We start from the raw sequence: 20,773 nt of genomic DNA on the forward strand, positions 1-20,773 counted from the left end.
TGACACGGACATGGGGGAGGCGGAGTCTGTGAGAAGCTGCAGGTGTCAGCGACGGGGGTTCGAGAACACCAAGGACCCAGAAGGTCGCCCCCGGCACCCAGCGTGTCGCTAATGATCGGATTAGCGATGCCAAATGCTAAAGCGCTCCAATGCTAATGGCGTTCTCGGGGCCACGGCTGAAACGCACAAGAAATTATTCAGTGGTATTTAGCCTGTTGTCAGAAACGGCGGAACATGAAGTTTTGGAACTTTTTTTATTGCTTTTTTAATATTTCTGAAGCAGCCGTTGCTTTTAGAAGGTACTGTCACGATCTCAGCTGTTGCCTTCCGCCGGGTTTGAATCCCACCTCTAGCTCCTTGATGACCGTTCTTCCCCTGAAATGATACAGCAAAAATGATAGTGCTGTATAAATGAGTAAATCAGAGTAGCACGACGTTGTCAGACACCTTCAAGAAAAGTGCCAGATAAGCTGGTTAATGTTAAAGTAAAGGGTGCGACAGCGGGGATCCATAGTTGCACTTGACCCTGTTGACCTCTTGGTGAAGGCTCATCAGAAGCTCCCTGCAGTTCTGGGCTGCTGTCTTTCAAAGGGTGCCAGACCTTGTGGAGATGTTCCTGGGAGGATCGCCAGCCATCTGTGACTTTCAGTGCATCAAAATGTAGAGGGTACCGGCTAGCTGGCTTGCACAGTTGCTCTAGGATTGCCACACAATTCCACGAGCTCCAGTTCCTTTGTCAAACCTTGTTTAAGTTCTTACAAAGTGCTTATGGGATCAAAAGGCTGGAACCCCCAGGATTTTTCTCGATTTCATCTTGTGCCGCAGTGAGTTTCACCTGCCTCAGTTACTCCGTTCAATTAGTGCACAAATCTTCCTCCGTAACGTACCACGGTACAAATGTGCGCAACACAGCGCACCCCAGATGTTTGCTCTGTAAACTCAGATATTGTACCTCCTGACAGTTTAGCTCAGGTTTGTGTTTTTTGCAGCTCATTAGCGGCTTTGCGCACATTCCCCCCCCCCCGGAGACGTTACCAAACAAGGAAGCGCGTCTCCCTGGACGCCACGTGTAGCTGACGAAACCGGCTGCCGACCGAAATATGTTAATGAGACGGGCTCGCTCGAGAGCCGTGGAAGGAACGGAAAGTTGTCTGTGCGACGCTGAACGGCCTGGGCCCTGTGACCCAACAGAGGAGCAAAAATATACCCTCAGGTTCTTAATGAGACGCATTTATGTTGGCGGCTCACCTGGGGGAGGCTGCCGGAGGCGGCGGGAGGGTATCTTTGGCTTCTGCTACAATCTGGAAAACGTGAGTCACTGCGAGACAGGATGTTGTGGAGAAAATACATCCACCATGAGGGACGGCCCAGGAGGAGATGTGATATGATGGCGATATGATGCAACTCCTACGGAAAGAGGTTAGCGCACGAAACCAAAGCTCCTGTGTTGATTCTGTGCTATGTTTATTGTAAAAAAGATATTAAATGTGCTATGACTGAAAATATGGGCCCTTTTAATGAAGGTTTTGAATTGGACTGGACAAAAAAGGGTACGAAGAGAAGCGATGAGTTCTACATATGCTCTACCTGATCACACTCTTGAGTAACTATGGGAAACATACTTTAATATAGCTGCAAACTAAATGCAGCTCAAGGATCCTGAGATGTATGTGATAAGTAGTTCATCCACACATCCTTCAGCTGAAACTGGCAGTTCACCTCCACAATACTTTGGAGCATGTGTTCACAGAGGCATTGCGCAGGTTCTGCTGAGTGGTACAGATGGAAGGAACTGGAGAAAGATAAGGAGAAGATGATGATGATGATGGACTTCGGCAGGTCCGAGGGTCCACTGTGTCCATTGATGGAATGGATGTGGAGCTTGTTGGGCTGAACAAACACTTGCGAGACCGAGGCTCCATACAAGAAGGACCAAGGTCACTTTTGCTTCTAGAGGAGGCTCAGATGTTGTGGAGAATGCAAGTCACTGCTGCAGATGTTCTACCAGTTTGCTGTAGCAGGTGTGTTCTGGGACAGTAGCATTGCTACAGTGATGCCAGAACAAATGAGAAGGTCCGTTAACTTCTCCTGGCAGCTAGACTGAACTCTCTGCAGGAAGTGATACAAAGAAAGATCTTAATCAAACTTTTATTCATGATGGACAATGACCCCATATCTACCTACACCAAACCTCAAGCCTTCTGTGCACCATGTATGGCTGCCTGGACCGTTGTGTAGATCCATGCTACATGTTGCTATTGAGCACCTTTGAGTTTATGATGGCTTTCGTTGACCACATATTCAGAATTCTTCCATAAACTTCTGGCCTCCAGTTGTGTCCTCAGTTTTAAAAGGGTCGTGTCCACTGTCGCTGTGATGGAATCTATCTGGTTTCTGCTCATACTCTTCTTTTTCTCCCACCAAATTTTCCTCCAAATTATCTCATTACTTACCGAGAGAATCTGATTTTCTCATGATGTGTCCAAAGTATGATACACACTCTTTAGAGTTTTGCAAGTCCTAGAAACGCATTAAGGTTTGTTTTATCTTAATACATTTAACACTTGGAGAAGACCACAGGCTCCTCCCATTACCACCGATACATTTTCTTCATTTATATCTGCTACCAGTTTAGCGAAGCCCCAGAGCAAAGACGTTCTACTCCGTGTGATAAGATTTCAGTTTGTAGGTCTGAGACAGTGAAGATCAATATCATCGACTGGGCCATTTTATCTCCGAATAAATAAATAAATAAATCAGAAAATAAATATCATGACAGCAAAAGTGGAACTTTTTTCCCTGTTAAACTCTATTAAAGTCATGGGCAGAAATGAAAATAAATTATTAATTACCCTGGTATCTGAAAGGAGCAAAAACCCAATGAGCAATAAGCAAGCGTCACGCAAGCAGGCATTTCTTTTTAATAGAGTTGTCCGAAGTATGCGTACTGTATATGCCGATATGGAATATGTATATCACTTCTTTTGAAGAGGTAAAAAATGTATGTTGATCATTTTTATAACGTAAAAGTGCTATAAAGGTAGGGGGGGTGCGTGGTAGTGCATCGGGCTTGGCCGGATCCCGCCCTCTGGCAGGCCTGGGGTTCGAGTCCTGCTTGGGGTTCCTTGTGATGGACTGGTGTTCCGGGGTGTGTCCCCCTCCCCCTGCAGCCCTGCTCCCTGTGTTGCCAGGTTAGGCTCCAGTTTGTTGAGACCCCTGCTTGGGACAAGCAATTTCAGACAGTGTGTTTGTGTTATAAAGGTTTTTGTCATGCGTATTTTTTTTTAATAAGCAGCATTTACTTTACCAGTGCAGTGAACCCTCATCAAGGGACAGCAGCACTGGGGATTCAAACCAGTACTTCTCATTATGAGACGGGAGCCCTAAACACAAGACAATGCGCTACCGAAATGATCCATGTGATGCGTTTCGATGCCAACTAGAAACTGCCTTCAAATGTGCGCATGCTTATCTTGTATTGAATAGACTTAAACTGGGGCTAAAAAACCTCAAATAACAGAATAAATTATGAGTAGAGTTTAAATTACAAGGATGGTAAGTAGTGTGGTATCCAGTTTATTACCTCCGAGGAAACGCTTCCTGTTAATAGGACTTTTGTCGTTCCTACTTTTCAAAAATGTTCCATTTCAATGGCTCCAGCTGTGAAGGCAGGGGACCCAGAGGCTGCCTGCGCTCCGATGGGGGGCGGTTTAATGGCCTGGGGAGGACTTGGACCCGCTAGTGGGACGGAAGGCCTTTCCACATCCCCATCCAAGCCAACATGACTGATTCACTGCACACGTCAGGCATCCATGTGTTCCAGTGGCCCCCACCCTCTCAGCGGTACTCTAACTGTACTGTAACAGGGCTCCTTCTCTCCAAAGTGATTTGCAGCTCAAAGGAAACAAAAGTGCGTCAACAGCACATGAAGAGCTTTAAAAACAGACTCAGAATTATGTACACACAGCTTGTGTGTCTAATACCACCATGTTGCTGGTTCACATCCCTCCAATAGCTCCTATACAAGTGACATTCAAAAAGCAAATACATATATAATCATAGTAGATGGTGTTAGACTCATTTATGGAGCTGTAAGGAGATCAGGAGAGTGGCTCTCAAAGAGACTGGTTTGAGACCCTTCTGGAATGGGGCAGGGGTTCAGCAGCCCTGAGGGATGGCAGAACATGAGTAGCTGCCTATAGAATTGATAGGAAACAGAAAGGTTATTGTGACGGATGATTCCATATGTGATTATGGAGCAGTTAGGAGATCAACAGAGAAGTGGCTGTGAAAGAGATGGGTTTGAGACACTTCTTGGATCCTGGGAGGGATTCGGCAGCTTCGAGGAACACAGGAACATGAATAGCTGCCTAAAGAATTGAAAGAAAATGCAAAGGCGATTGTGGCAGATAAATGTATGTTAATAGAGCAGATAGGGGGTTGAGTGAGAAGTGGCTCTGCAAGAAATGGATCTGAGACCCTCCTTGCATGCTGGGAAGAATCCAGCAGCTGTGAGAGACACACGGAATTAATTTAAACGCATTGGGGCCAAAACTATCATACTTTTGATTTCGGAGGTGGAGGAGCACAGCGGTCATACTCGGCTCTAGGGAGTGATCAGGTCCTGTAGGTGTTGGGGAGGAGATCCTTTGACCGCCTTGTCAGCCTGAGTGTTGGACTTGATCTGGGCAGCTACCGGAACCCAGAGGAGAGAGACGTGGAGGGGAGACACATGGCAAAACTGACAGGTCAATGTATCTTGTGACATGACATTCTGTCCTTCCAAGCGAATGATGAAACAGTGAGACAGAGATGAGAAAGGATGAAGTTGTTAAATCGAAGAGAAAATTGGCTCATCTCTGGCCTCATCAATATATAATACAGTTTGCGAATTCTAATGGGATTTTGTAATGAAAATCATACAGGAATCATATCTCAAGCTGTCCTTGGGAGTCCCGAGAGTTTATCATGACAGAGATGGTTCCAAATTAGTGATTTGTGGTTTCAGAAGAACAGCAGGTGACGAAGAGGTTTGAGCTCCTACCTTCCAGTGAGAGGGTTCCAGTTCAAATCCCGCTCCTGCTGCAGTGCCCTTGATCAATGTACTTACCATGAACTGATGCAGTAAAAATGATCCTGCTCTGTAAATCACTTTAAGTTGCTTAGTGTGCAAACCTCACACTGTGAACTGTCCTCAGAAAAGGGGCCAGATAAATAATAATCTTTATGCTGTATATTGTTCATCCAGTCTGAAGGTCCTGGGTTCAGATCCCACCTCTTGCTGTAGTACCCTTCGTCAAAGTGCTTATCCTGGACTGATGCCATTACCCTATTTCATACATAGGTAAATCATTGTAACTCACTCTGGAGAAATGGAGCCGCTAAGTAAATCAATGTAAATATTAAAGGACATGGAACAGTTGCCATGTTTTTGCAGGTCGGTTGAGTCGATTCCTTTTTCCAAACCCAAGCTGTGACGGTGAGTCACTGTCATGGTCACCTTGGGACCGCGTGTACTTTTCATGGGTCACGCAGGTGTCGCGTATCCTCTGAAATCGTAAGCAGGGGGTCTCGAAAAGTTTGCCACGGAAACAAAAACACTCTGCTTCGTTTCGACCCTGCAACACATGAAAAGCCCAAAGTAATGAAACCAGAGAAACCCTCCCCATCGGGCAGGTGCGGGCATCCCGGATGAGAGCCTCCATCAGCGTCGAGCGGTCGACCAGTGGTTTACACCTCATTGAGACGGTGATGACAAGCATCCTGCTCACAGAAAGACCTCAAGCATCTGCCGTCCACATGGATGAGAGGAGCGGAAACATGCTGTATATGTAGATGGCGTGGTGGACGGACCTGTCACCTTCAAGGCCTCAGGTTCCAGTCCCTGCTGTGGAACCCTTGATCAAGGTGCTTACGTTGGATTCAAATGGAAGAAATGGGTCACGCAGGTGTCTGCTGTACAAAGCGTAAATCACTCAAAGTAATTAGCATTCAGACCTTACACTGGACGGAGGCATCAGCCGAAGCGGTTAACGAAATACAAAGCGATGGTCCAGGTTGCACCTCCACTAATTCAGCTAGTTTGCTTACAGCTGTCAGAGGATATTTAAAAATATTCTTTTTTTTTCCTTTCATTACTGCTGCATGAGCTTTCATAATTCCGTTTTCTTCCCGGACTTTTGTATTTGCCTTTTTGTTTGTTTGTCTTTTATGTGTAAGTGTATGTAGTGTACGGTGTGTGTGCACCGCCTGCTCTCAGAACCTCACGATCTAGGGAGCGACTGTGTGACAATTTACTGTCACATACCATGTTTTCCTGCAGTTTGAATAGAACAAGCTGCGGACGTTTCCTCGAGCCTTTGCCGCGCGTTACCGCGGTATGCGCACCGCGAAAGCCTTGATTGTTGCAGTATTTCACATCTTAAGACAGGCAGGAAAGGAAAGTGTTCGTCTTTGGTTATTTGGAAGAATTATGACTCAGAGGACATTAATAAAACAGTCAGAAGAGTTTTATGGGTTATCAGTGAGCGATGAGCGATGCTGAGAGGGATGAATTAGCGAAGCGACTTGGAGGAGAGGCGGCCGCACCGGTGACGCTGCACCCTGTGATCCCACCATCATTAGGATCTGTGGCTCTGCTCTGACTGCAGGCCCTGCTCACATCTGGCGCCTGATTACAGCGCATCTCTGCTGGAGGAGTTTCGAATCACTGCCTCCCTGCACCTCTTCAAGTCAGCGGAACATGAGCAAACGTTTGGAAATCATCACTTTGCGCTCTTCCAGTGATGTTCTACATGTACTGTAGCCTCGTGTTCCCAATTTTCAAGTACGCAAAAAATTTTAAAAATAAGTGTTTTTTTTAATTTAAATTTTATTGTTCTTCATATCTGTTCTTTAGAATTTTATGCAGCGGAGAAAATACCACTTCTGTTTACCCTCTGAATTAACGTATGGCACCCCAGCAGAACAGGAGTGTGGGACCACCTTAATTCAACTCACTTCCACAGTGTTTACAGCTCATCTCTTGTGTCAGTGATCAATAACAAGATGGGATTTATAATAGGGTTAGAATATCACATGGGATTTATTTATGGGGTGCATCAGTCAACAATCAACATTGAATGGGAGACTGTGGAGACAATGTTATTTTCTGGAATTTTATTATAGTTTAATAATAGAATTTGATTAATTAATAGAAGTCCAAAGAAATGAATAAAAAATATGAACACAGTCTTACAACCTGTTTTTTTGCTATGGATACAGTCACAGCTTTTACAGCTCATATTCAGCTATTAAATCAAGGGACCTTTCTATTATTCAGCTATTACTGGCCGTGACTAGGAGTTAAAATGAAAATGACTGTGTTACAAGCACACTGATTTACAAACAGTTCTAATTGCACTTGCAAGCTGAGGTTTTGATTTTTTTCATCAACTGTATGTTTTTATGAATGATGTTATAATGCATCTCATGAGAGCAAATCATTATTTCACAAAAAAGCTAGAGGATGGTTTAATTGAATTGTGAAGTATATGCAAGTGCTGGATCTCGTTATTACGGCGAGTGGCGAATGAAAGGATAGCAATCATTCTCCAAACCAGTGCATAATTGAGCAGATGTTAATGTAAACAATCATATATTCAAAGCTTCATATCTTAAATGCAAGTCAAATCAGACCCCGTCTGCCTGCAATAAAAGCTCGTTGTTAATTCACCGGCGGCTCGGCTACAGACACATCGATGCTGCGTGGAGCCACATTTAAACCAAGAATACAACTGGCTCCATATAAACAGGTTAAAATATGCAGTATTGTTTTCATCTAACAAAATGAAACTAAATCACAAAATGAAAAACTCACTAAATGAAAAAAAAGAAGATATTTATGGGCAAATGAAAAGGCTTATTGCCCTTATAAATAATAATTTCAGGGAAATAAATGAGGGAAAAGACCAAGAGCTGGTGCAAAGACTACAGAGATTAATAAAAAATATGAAATGACACACAAATAAGGAATTAAGAGGAACGTGACACAAGAATGGCTATGAAAGGGGGCCAAAAAAGACAGGATGGGAAATAAACTGTCAAAAGCTGGACAGAGTTGTTTTATCGCTGAATTAATGTTCCTCCCACAGTGGAGGACGGTGTCGCTCCGTTTAGTTCCCTTTGTTGTGTGTCATTATCTCAGCTGTGAATTAAATTGTGCCGTAATTACTGTACTTGGTACGGGCTGCATAATCACAGCTCAGTGCTGGCGGTTTAACATTTGTTTTTGGATTGTTTCAGATTTTACATCGTGGTTTTGCCGCACGTTGGTTGGAATGGAGGCTTTTGAGTATTTGGGGGTTTTTTTTAGTGTTCAATAAGCAAATGAAAAACTTCCGCGAAGAAAAAACATGAAATTAACAGGGGACCAGGAATCACAACAGCAGGTGGCGTAGTGGCTTGAGCTGCCATATAGCACTTGAAGGAGCTGGGTTCAAATCCTGCTCCTGCTGCAGTACTTTAATCAAGGTACTTACCCTGAATTGATACAGTAAAAATGTCCCACCTGTGTATATGTGTAGCACAGTTTAAGTGGCTTGTTTTACAAAACTTGCATTGTGAATCACTTTAGATGAAAGGGTAGACGAATAAATGGAATAATTTTTATTATGACTGAACACTTAGCCTAGTTGAGCCTAGAGCTATCTACAGGACATCCTGGAGGACCCAGCAGAGATCTGCTGCCATTTGTTGCTGCCTTTGCTCAGCGCTCCCCCTGCCAGGTCCTGCACTCTTATGTTCTATCGCTGTGAAAGTATTTGCTCAATGCTAAACATGTAAAATGAATGGCCATCATGCCCAACAGGTGAAGGATGCTCTCCCAGCATGCACTGCTCATTCCCGCCCATTGTTCATTCACCTCCTCCCTCCTCATCTCTTGCAGACGTTCCCAGGCAACTCGGACGCGGACGGCGTTGTCCTGCACAAGCTGCCGCACCCCGTCAGGACGCGCTACCTTCGCTTCGTCCCCCTCACCTGGAACCCGAGCGGCTGGGTGGGCCTGCGTATCGAGGCCTACGGCTGCAGCTACAGTGAGTGGCCCCTTCCGGGCGCGGGCTCGAGCTTCCCAGGGCCTGCAGGAACTTGTCCCGTGGACCCAACAGAAGGAACGCGCTACGGACACAGGGCAGACTTTTGTTGAACGGAAAATGTCTCGCGTTTAGCCGCCGCCTTCCATTGATGTAGAGATGAAGGAAGCGGCGCTGCCCCGGGGAGGCTGACTTTCTCCTTGCTGATCAAACAGGATAAAGCTCGACCGCCGACCACGGGCAATTTTCTTAATTGGAGCCGATGATGAAAGACTCGGTGGCACAAAGTCGGCGCGTGCGAGGCTAATTTCCACCGAATAAAGGGGAGTCTATTGGATAGAGCTCGCGTGCATTCAGGAGCGGCGCAAAATTAATCGGCCTGTGAATTACCGCTCTGAAATGACATTTATAGTCATCCCTTGGAGAGCGCATTCATTATTCATAATGGTTATGCACCGTGATCTTCGCGTTAATGTTGGGTGACTGCACAGCACGCGCCGGCGTGGGGGTGGCGTGGCGGCCTGCTCGATCCCGCAGCATCTGGGGAAACATGACTTCCGTCGAGGCTGAAAAGGGGAGACCTGAATTTTCGGTGGTTGGGGGTTAAATGGTATCGTGTTGTCTAGACAACAGTTATACAAAACAGCCTTAAGTTTTATGCTTCGATAAACAACTTCTTGTATTTAATTGAACAGTTCATACTGAGCATCTCGGGCCATGCGTGTAATGGAACTGTAATGTAAAAATGCACACATGCATGACATTTCCAACTAATATCAAGGTAAACAGCACTTCATTTAGCACTCGCATCACTATTTCACTTGTAATTGTAAATGTTTTAATGTATGACTTGTGTCCAATTGACCTCCAGCATAGTGAGTGAACATAATATCTGCGGAACGTAGAACTGTTGAACTCATTTTTGTAGAACACACTTCTCACAAAGGTGACAATTTCATTTAGAATGAAATTAGATTACAGAAGTACAAACAGAATGTTCCAGGGAGGTCGAAAACCAACAGGTAAAGTTACAGTTAAATGTTAGGATACACTAGCTGGCAGCTGAGGAAAGGAAAACAAAAAGCTCTGCGTAGAAAGGGAGAAAAAAAAATCTCCAGTGGGTCTGTGACAGTGGCTGCCAGCCCCTCCTGGGCATAACAATGGGGTGACAGTATGTCTTTCAGGGAGTGCCTAGAAGGTAAAGTAGCTCTCCAGGCCCCTGGCTGCTGAGTCCATTGCTCCAGGTATGCAGTCATCAGATCCCGGCCATAGAACCCCATGGACCACAGTGAAAATAAAATAAATGTGTGTATGTGTGTGTGTGTGTGTGTGTGTGTGTGTGTGTGTGAGATGTGTGTGTAGGATATTTATCTTACAGCAGGGTGTGGTGGTGCTGCAGGTTTGGCCTGTGCCTGCTCTGTGGTGTGTCTGGGGATGGAGTCCTACTTGGGGTACCTTGTGATGGACTGGTGTCCTATCCTGGGTGTGTCCCCTCTCCCCTGCAGCCCTGTGCCCTGTGTTACCACATTGGGCTCCGGTTTGCTGCGGCCCCGCTTGGGGTAAGAGGTTTCAGACTGTGTGTGTTTATCTTACCATTACACAATATAGTTTTGGAGCAATTCACAACAAAATAAATGTGATATCCAGTTCTGTTGCACTTGGAGCTGGAACTAGAAAGCTTGAGGATACGAGGCCACGTGCGTAACTGTGCCGCTCCTGTCGCTCTCCTGTTTTTGAGGGTCATTGAAGGCACATGAATGTTGAGTCACCTCAACTGATGACCAATTTATAGAGCGGATACTAAGAGTCCGGCTGTCTTATCCACCCCGCGCAGGCCGAGTGCAAACGGTAAAGTCCCACCCGGCCACGTGAAGCCCTCCGTCGAACACGTGTGAGCGGCTGTGCTTCTGCAGCCTTGGCACTTATTGATATGCTGACTGGTTCCTTAAGGGCCCTCCTTTCAAGGGCTGTCAGACGTCCTCAGCCAGGAGTGGAGGCGCGATTAACGGCAAAGGGAAGGCTCCCCGGGGCCGGCTTACAGGGCCTCTTGCCGTCTTCATTAAGTTATCACAGCAGACCGCCGCACTGATGCACCAAAGCTGCTGGGAATGTCTATGGGACGGGATTCGAGAGGCGGGAGGAGCCAGGAACAGGGCATCCCGTTGGCTGTAGAGGAGGGGGCGCTGCAGGCTGCAGCTGGAGGAACCTAGAGAGCTTCCAGAGCGAGGGATGCTAGTGTGCATCTCAGCAGAGGGGAAAGTGCATTGAGAGTGGATCCGTTGCACTTGTGGCTGTGATCTTGGCCCAGGTTGGAGACCTCCGAGGTGCTTTAAATGCTCTTCTCAGGCTGGGGGAGGTTTCAGTTCCCGAACGTGCTGTTTGCCGAACCCACGGCCATCCGTAATGCTTGTTCTCTCATGGATGAATGGAGGCACCCAGTGAGCACAAACCCACCAATTTTCTCTAAAAGTCACAATAGAGCCGCAACGAGTGCGATCGATTCCAACCGTCGGCAAAATGGGAGCAGCTTTTCGGAACGTGTCGATTTCCCCGGTTTCTCAGCCCCCGAAAAGCTCACTTCCTCCCGTCGGTCACGCAGGAAAATAGCAGGTTCACTCCGGAGTCTGCGGCGCTTCTTCTGACGGATGCAATCCCTGCTGGGCGAGAAGTTTCCCCAAAAAGAAAAGGCGCCGTTGGCTGTCAGTGTCGTGTACCACTATTTGTACCAGCGGAGATCAAGTCATGCTGATGGTTCGTAGGTGGAATGAGAGCTTCCAGAACCCTCTTTACAGTAAACAAAAAAGAGGAACTTTCTTCCCTTCTTCCCACGTCATGTCAGTGATTTTTCCCCCAACTTGTTCTCGTTTGTTCGTAGAGTCGGACGTGGCGGATTTCGACGGCAGGAGCTCCCTGCTGTACCGATTCAACCAGAAGTCCATGAGCACGGTGAAGGATGTTATCTCATTGAGGTTCAAGAGCCAGAAGGGCGAGGGCGTGCTGGTGCACGGGGAGGGCCAGAGAGGCGATTACATTACCCTGGAGCTGCACCAGGGGCGGCTGGCCCTGCACCTCAACCTGGGTGAGTTCGCCACACAGTCACCTCCATCATTGGGTCTCGGTTCTTTCTGCAGCCAATCATGTGCCTGGAAATAATAACAAAAACCAGAACCACCTTGAGGAAATCAAAGATGACGCATCTTCCATTAATTGCGGACTTGGTTAGTAGTCCCTTCACCAAAAACAAGGGTCCGTATGGAGTTCCTCCACGCATAACCGGACCATGGGTGACCAGTTTTGGAATGACGGTGCATTCTAGTGCCCTGCAATATTACATTGTTCATGTATTTTCCACAGTTTTCAAAAAAGCAGGAACCTGAGGAAAGAATTCTATTGTTAATTGTTGAAGGGACACTAAGAGAAATTAAACAATTTCTAGAACGTTGACTTTACTTGAATATTTCAAGTGATTTGCAAGAAAAAATTAACACACAGCACAAAAATATTTTAATAAACGTAGAATTAGGAAGGAACAGTGCGGTGTTACCATGTTTTACTACCCCTCGCATGCAGAAAAAAAATCACATTATAAAAAGTCAAGTATGTGATACATCCCATGATCAGACCCCCCCACCCATGAATCTGGTTATTCTAGGATGAACCATTAATCATCATTAACCCCCAAAGGCTCTTCAGCTGAGCCAATGAACTGTGAGAGGCGCTGCACACACTTATGGTAACGATTTATGCAGATGCTTTCACCCAAGGTGACTTGCACAGCGTACATACAAACCAATACACAACCGGGTCGAGGACAGAGCGCTGTAATCTGGGACCTTTGGCACTTTGGCACCTTGGCCTTAGCGCCTCACCGACCCCCACCATTCCCTTGCAGATGATGCCAAGCTGCACTCGGGCAGCGGTCACGCGTCTGTGACCCTGGGCAGCTTGCTGGACGACCAGCACTGGCACTCGGTGCTCATCGAGCGCTTCAACAAGCAGGTCAACTTCACCCTGGACCGGCACACGCAGCACTTCCGCACTCGCGGCGACGGCGACTCGCTCGAGGTGGACTACGAGGTGCGTCTAATGTCCTTCACTCGATGAACATCCGCTGCTTTCCGACAAGGAGCCCCAGTCCTTATTCGCTGCTCACCTGTGAAGTTATCATCCACCATGCAGTTTCCCTCGTTCCTTAGACAAGGACAGGAGGTACAGGTGGTATCTGTAAGGCAGCAGATGGGAGCAGCAGCCAGAGCTCTTAGGTAGACAGTGACTCGTGAGATGTGGCAAAGCATGCTGGGAGTCTGGGCTTTCAGAGATTTCAGGACCAGAAGATAATAATAATAAGAAGTGATGGGCTCATGCTGGCAGTGACAGGCAACAGGCAACAGAGGGATGGATGGATGGATGGATGGATGGATGGATGGATGGAAACTTTACTGATCCAAGATAAACTGTACAATTACAGCATTACCTTGCAGGCCTCCCTTGTACTGCAGTACACTTGATCAAAGTACTTACCCTGAATCTTTAGAGTGAAAATACCCTGCTGTATTAGAAATTATAATTGTTATAATTATGAAGTTGATATATCTAAAATTCTTGGACGGGGCAGAGAGATGAAGATTAAAATCATGTGTTTGACCATCTTCTGAGATTCTATCTAGATTTTTACTCCTCAATCTTTTTTTTTTTTCTTCATATTTCAGGAATAAAGGTTAGTAAAATATTCTGCCTTTCAAAATGTTTTCTTTACCTCTCTGTCTTTCTTTAACCTTAGTTTCTCCAAAGTCACTTATTTTCACTTTGTAAAAATGTTTAATATTTGATGTGAAAATATTTTTAAATATCAATATTTTAATACTTTTGCAAATATTTTTTTCTTAACATTTACATGGAAAACTGAGGGCTAAAGTACATAAGGCAGGGCATGTAAGTTCAATAAAGAAGGTAAAAATCTGACATTATCTACTGTAATTCCCCACATGTGAACATAGTGTTTGAAGTGAACAGTGAAATGCACTGAGGGATTTAATATTTGACACATGCAAAGTGGCTCAAGATACTGTCTGTAATATTTCCAATTCATTAAGCCCTTGAAGCCGTGACACACTGGCACACAAAAAGAAAAAAAAAAAAAAAAAAAAAAAAAAAAAACATGGATTTCTGTCTCTCAGCTTTTATGCATCTAAATCCATATTTCACATTATATTTTTTTTTCGGAATTGAGCATTTAGAGAACAATTTATTATATCGAAGGCTTAGCGCAATGTCCTTGTGATAGGAATAAATAGAATCGTGATTTAATACTTAAGAATAAATAAATAAATATGACTTCCTTACACATGGATATCTGACTTGCATTTCAGTAACCTCTGTGTGGAAATCAGGCAGCACAGGAAGATTTTTCATACACGCCATTGATTATTTATTCATTTGATCTTTTTTTCTCTTTTTTTTTTTCATTTTTTTTTAAACGGCGTACCGGAATCAGCTGCATAAACAGACTCGTTGCAGCATCGCTCGAATTGTGTCGGATACAATAAATCTCTGTCACACTGTAAATATGCTGGGCTAAAGATAAAGTATTTCTACATTAGGGAAGATTAGCTTAAAATAATATGCGGATGGATTTTTTCCCACATGCTGCAACTCTCGTGGTGCCCTGTGGAAAATAACAAGGGACTTAAATGACTTTAAAAGAAACACAGTACTGGAAAAGAGGCAACTTAATAAAATGGGCTCATGAGTTCAGTGCCAGAAGGGACCCTACTGTTACACCCTTGAGGTTGCAGCCTGAACTGTTTAACTGAATAAAACTGCATTCTACCTTAAATTAGTGTTCATTAAAAACTTTAAAAAAATAAAGAAATAAATTGACCAACATTTATCTGAAACCTTTCTCCAAGCTCTGTAGCAGGGCTATTTTTCTGTATCAGTTTTACCGTATCAGTTCAGGGTAAGTGCCACAACCAAGAGTTTGACTGCAACCTGCGTTTTTTAGTAGCAAGGTGACAGCTACAAGGTGACAGCACAAGTACTTGCTAAATTACTATAACATGCGGCAATTTCCTTTTAGATTAATACAATTATCACCAATGTGTGTATGTATCTATTGGTCTACCTGTCTACTATATATACTATATATACAACCTATGCATACAGTGTACTGTATATGCAGTGCTATGTGTAGTGCTGCTTCAAAGTATGCGAAGCCCTTAGTTTTATCAAAAAATGATTATTTAATAAGAATCAGTGTTTCTCATGTGACATAATAGATGTGTAATGACCAATTCCATATGTTGATTAGAGAAAATCATGTGTGTAGTAGAGACACACAAGTAGTGTAAAGGTCTAAAAATAAGTGAAGCCCAAGTTTCATTGATTAAATCAAGCAGGTACGTAGAGTCAGGGGTGTAAATCATAGTCATTTATTCATTTCAGAAGTTTACCTTGGTGTAACATCTAGATTTCTTAGAATTTTATGTTAGCATTTTACACAAGAATAATGACCATCCCTGCAGGGTTCACATACTTTCAAGCAGCACTGTATATATTCATCTTCGAAAAGTTTCTTCACCCTTTTCCTCATAAGTTACAGTAGAGTTATTCCAGTCACGCGCTGAGGTCCCTCCTTGGCTTTCAGCTCCTCTGAGTCGACAAGCTGCAGTTTCACCCTAGGGTTTGTGCTCGCCGACGTCTGCTTGTTTACCTCGTCTCTCATTGTCTTCTCAAAGCTCAGCATCGGAGGCATCCCACTGCCGGGCAAGCCGGGCACCTTCCTCCGGAAGAACTTCCAGGGCTGCATGGAGAACCTCTACTACAACGGCGTGAACATCATCGACCTGGCGAAGCGGCGCAAGCCCCAGATCTACAGCGTGGTACGGATTTTGTCCTGCTTCCACACATGGCTACAGTGAAGAGCAGTGATTAATTTGGGGCGGTGAGACGTTTTGTTCAGCACGGGGGGTAGGAGGAAGTTTAAAATATATCTTTCTTCAGACATTTTTTGGATGTTGAGCCTTAAGAAACACGGTGCCTAAGGCCTCAGAAGTTAAGACTTCACCGCGACCCTCAGCGGTGAGTCGGGAACAGCGCGGCCGCATTTCGTTCCCCCCCCCAAAGCCATGGAGCCGGATGGGCGGCGGGTGAGATTGGGCTCGACACTCCACAACACAAACAGAGGCTTTTCCATGGCCCCACAGTACCAGAAGACACTTCGCACCATGATCTTGAGGGGATGCAGCGACAGTTGTCACACTGCCCTCCCTCGGAGCGACAGCACGGTCCCTCCGCCCGAATAAAGCTGTGGGATCTGCAGTCATCGGGGTCCAATTAACGGCAGTCGGCAAAGTGCGTCGCTTCGCACTTTCGACTCCGTGGGTTTCGTAGCGGCACCGGAGGAGCCTGATAGACAGGCTTGAGTAGTGAGTGACAGCTGAGGACGGAGACTTGCTGGGACTGATCTCACATTTCTATTCACTACATTGGTAATTATGGATGTTTTGTGGGCAGAGTTTCTCTCAAGCTCTGTGGGAAGCGGTACAATAAGGTGCTTATGAAACGTGGACGATGATGGCCTGTACAGCACATTTCCTGTAAGCTCTAGGTGCCATGCAGTTGTCATGTGTTAAGTATAAGTGACCCACACACATCTCAGGGGGGCTCCAGCACTTTCCCACAAGGTGCCCACATGTACATCGGCTCCTCGAAGTACAGACACAACTTGGGCACAAAGTCTGTTCATAACATGTTTTGTTCATAACCCCAAAGACACTTTTACTACGGTCGATAATAATACAGACCATCTTCAATTCACCTATAGGGTAATTCCAGTGAAAATGTCAGCTATAACTACAATAAATGAAGAATATCAAGACAATTTATTTTAATGTGTTTTCTATCTTTGAGTTACATTGAAACATTGATTTTGGAATAGGCTCCGGACCCCTTCGACCCTGATCAGGACTAAAAGTTAACGAGAAGTTAATGAAAATGGATGGATGGATGGAACTAATTTCGAATGACTACAGGAATAAAAATATAGAAAAAGTTGTCTCCATGAGTGTGAACTGATTCAGCCCTTAAACCCGTACAGTGTTACTCATCACTTTCCCAGTCACCGGCACTGGAGAACAGCAAGTACAGGCTATAAATTGTGGAATCGAGCTGCATTAGTGGTTAAAAATGCTGCCTTTACACCCAAAGGTTGCAGGTTCAATCCCCCCCTCTGGCTGTAGTACTCTTGAGCAAGCTATTTACCCTAAATTGCACTACTAAATTTCCCCACTGTATAAATGGGTAAAAAAAATTGTGACCTTAGCACTATAAGCTGCTTTGGAGAAAAGTGTCAGCTAAATGAATAAATGTACATTAAGGTGGTCCCTCAATGTTCCTCCAAGTGCACTTTACTGCCATCCTTTAACTCAAAGGGTAAATACAGGCCATTTAACCTTCACTATAAATGAAAAAAAATATGTGTGGAAAAAAGTAGCAATTAAAAATCGGTTTGAAACACCTGAAAAATGCTTGCATCTCAAAAACTTTGCAGGCAGTCTCTCTGTACCATGAGTAGTCATCGCTGAGCTCCTTTTCGTTTCTCAGGGCAACGTGACCTTCTCCTGCTCAGAGCCGCAGCCTGTGGCCACCACCTTCCTGAGCTCCAGCAGCAGCTTCCTGTCCCTGACGCCGGAACCCAGGGCCGAGAGCCTCTCCGTCCACTTTCAGTTCCGCACCTGGAACCGGGACGGGCTGCTGCTGTTCACCCAGCCGGGCCGCGGCTCCGAGCACCTGGTCCTGCGGCTCGGGGGCGGCCAGCTGCGCCTCACCTTCCACCGGTCGGCTCTGCAGCGCTCCGAGATCTCCACGGGTGAGGCTCCGCCTTCAGTGGGAGTCGCCCGCCTCGCACGATCCATGAAAATCACATCGGCGCTCCGGCTTTCTGCGGAAAGGCTCGGAAGCCCTCTGGGGCCGTAATTATATGGCGTCGTCTAACACAAAAGACAGCAGATCCTCAGATGGCTTCCTCTCCTCACATTCCCTCGACCCTTAATCTTTAACCGTTCAGCTCTGTTTGCTCTTAACACACACTCCGTCTGCCCTGTTATCCGCCGTTAAATCACATTTAAACGCCGCATCAGAGCTATGCTGGTTCAGATGCTTCGTTCGAACCCTTGACGTGAAGGTCTGAAGCGCCACGAAACAAGTCCTTTGTTGCGCCGTGGCTCGGGTTCAAAGGCGAGCGGCGCCCGTGCGTTCGGACCGCTCGCCTTTTCCGGCGCCGCTCTCGATTTTGCCAGAGCCTTTCATGTGGTGCCCACGGTTTTTATTTATTTATTTCCCTGTTTTTTACCGCGGCCATCTGAGCCGTGCATGTTTAAACGCGTCTGATTAAGGGCCCGGAGAGGAAGCAGATGGCCGCCGCAGACGGGTTTGTAGACACGCGGCAGACGTGCGCAGCTTGCGCCTCCTCCACTTTTAAGGCCAAATCAAATCAAAATATAGGACTACCCCTAAATCAAAGATTAGAGCCTCGGTGTTGACAGCCCGACCCGTTCGGCACGCGGGAAATCCACACCAATGAGTCTGTGGGAAAGGGGATGCTGGGTAATTGCAGTTTAGAGTAGCAGCAGATGACAAGGCTCGGAAACCGGAACGTTGTTGGTTCAAAACACCGATATTGCTGTAGCGCCACTGAGTAAGGTAAAATACCCAGGGAAGGTATTCTGATGTGAGGTTTCGTGGGGACAGTAGGTGGTGTAGTTGTTAGAGGTTCCACCTTACAGTGAAAGGACTCAGGTTCAAGTCCCACCTCCTGCTCCAACACCTTTGATTGAAGTATTTACCATGAATTCATACAGCTATAAATTACCCTGCTTTTTAAATGGGTAAATCACTGTAAGCAGCTTGACATTGTGAGCTGCTTTGGATAAATATGTATCTGAGATATATTTGGGATGCACGTAATTCTGTATTCTGCTTGATGAGAATATGGAAATTTCCTGTAAATTTGGGTTTGAATCCCTCCTCTGCCGTATGACCTTTGATGAAGGTACTTAGCCCGAGCTGATACAGTAAAAATCACCCGGCTCTATAAGTACGTACAATACTGTAAGTTGCTTTACTGTAAGTGGAGAAGTGAATAGATAATAATGCACCACTAAGATTCTTCTTTATCTGGCAAGACAAAGCATCTTATTGCCATGGCGACCTGTCCCATCTGTCTTTTGTCTTTGGTTCCAAGGGGAGAGTGTGAACGACGGGCTCTGGCACTCTGTGAGCCTCACTACGAGGGACCGCCGCATCTTCCTGGCCCTGGACAGCGAACCCGCTTCTGCCATCGACCTCGGTGACCAGGGAGAAGGCGACCGCAGCTTCTTCTTCGGAGGTAGTGTGAGAGAGCGCCACCCGCGTGCAGTTTCATGGAAGACGATTTAATTATCAGTTAACTGTCAATTATGAAATGCCAGAGCCGTAAAAAAGCAGATTACAGGTTGTTGGTACGGAGCGCTGACCAGTTCCCCCCCAAAGCACTCAATAATCCATTTGTCATATGAAGCACTGAGACGTTGACTGGGGGGCTGGGATGACATCATATAAACGGGGCCGTATGACAGGGTTTTAATGCACTTCACAGGTACATGGATGTGAAAGAGGGGGTGTGACTTCCAGGTCAGACATAAAACAATTAAATAAAAAGGTAAATAACCCTGTATTGGGGCATAAAGTACAAAAATGCTGCATCGGGTCGTGAATATAAATAATAACGTCCAGCGTGTTGCAGCCGCACACGTATTTACCACCACACTGCTGGATGAAGTGGAAAGTAGATGGATTAACAAGATCAAATCCCTTTTCTTCTGGACACAGAGAAAAGTTTCAAGGTATTAAGTGTCAGTGCAACAATTAATTTGTTTATTTGTTGGGTTACGGTTAGGGCTGTTTGTATTTTTAAAGTATTTTTGTTAAACTGAGTAGAAGAAGCAGCAGAAGTTGTGAAATTACAACCTGAATTGTGCTTTTTGTAACGATACAGAACACATCTCTGCTGCATGTGGAATAGGGACTAGAACAAGCTCCTCCTTGTACCCCAGGGACCTGGGTTCAAATCCCAACTCCTGCTGTGGTGACACTGTCCAAAGTGCTTATCCGGAGTTGATACAGTAAAAAAAATACCCTGCTGTGTAAGTGGTTAAAGTATTGTAAGACGCTTATTGTAGAAACTGTTACCTCCAGCAAATGTGTCATAATAATGTATTGCATACTGTTCAATCAGTCTGGAGCGCTCAGGTTTGAATCCCTCTTCCCTGATCAGGGTACCCCTGATCAAGGTACTTATCCTGAACTGATACAGTAAAAATTACCATGGTGATCAAAACATAAATCACAGTGAATTGCTTTGGAGAAATGAAAAAATAATACCTTTCATTGATTATTCATATATATCTGGCAAGGAAATGTATTTTAGTGCTGTGCTCCACAACAGACGCTACATCAGCAAATAGTTGTTTGACTCAAGTGTCTAATCTTTTTTCCACTGGAAAAAAAAACTGATCGGCATCACGATTCCAATAAATTTTGGAAGATTTTTCTTCGCGTTTCGGAAATCCTTACGCAGTGAGAAACATGGTAACCCTGTGCCCTTGCGCTCGGCGGACCTGTATCTCTACGTATTTGTTTCTTTCTGACTCTGATTGCACACT

General features: G+C 45.4%; 1 protein-coding gene across 1 annotated transcript in view; it reads left to right on the forward strand.

Annotated features, from left to right (window-relative positions):
* The window catches only part of cntnap5b (contactin associated protein family member 5b), a 69,512-nt gene that overhangs the window by 18,203 nt on the left and 30,536 nt on the right, over positions 1-20,773 (forward strand). Inside the window, exons 5-10 of the mRNA XM_029256923.1 lie at positions 8,927-9,074; positions 11,947-12,150; positions 12,964-13,148; positions 15,809-15,952; positions 17,676-17,940; positions 19,315-19,458. Coding sequence (XP_029112756.1) covers positions 8,927-9,074; positions 11,947-12,150; positions 12,964-13,148; positions 15,809-15,952; positions 17,676-17,940; positions 19,315-19,458 — 1,090 coding nt within the window. The remainder of the gene's footprint in view (positions 1-8,926; positions 9,075-11,946; positions 12,151-12,963; positions 13,149-15,808; positions 15,953-17,675; positions 17,941-19,314; positions 19,459-20,773) is intronic.

This window comes from Scleropages formosus, chromosome 12, assembly GCF_900964775.1.
Source record: "Scleropages formosus chromosome 12, fSclFor1.1, whole genome shotgun sequence".
In the NCBI taxonomy this organism is placed as follows: domain Eukaryota; kingdom Metazoa; phylum Chordata; class Actinopteri; order Osteoglossiformes; family Osteoglossidae; genus Scleropages; species Scleropages formosus.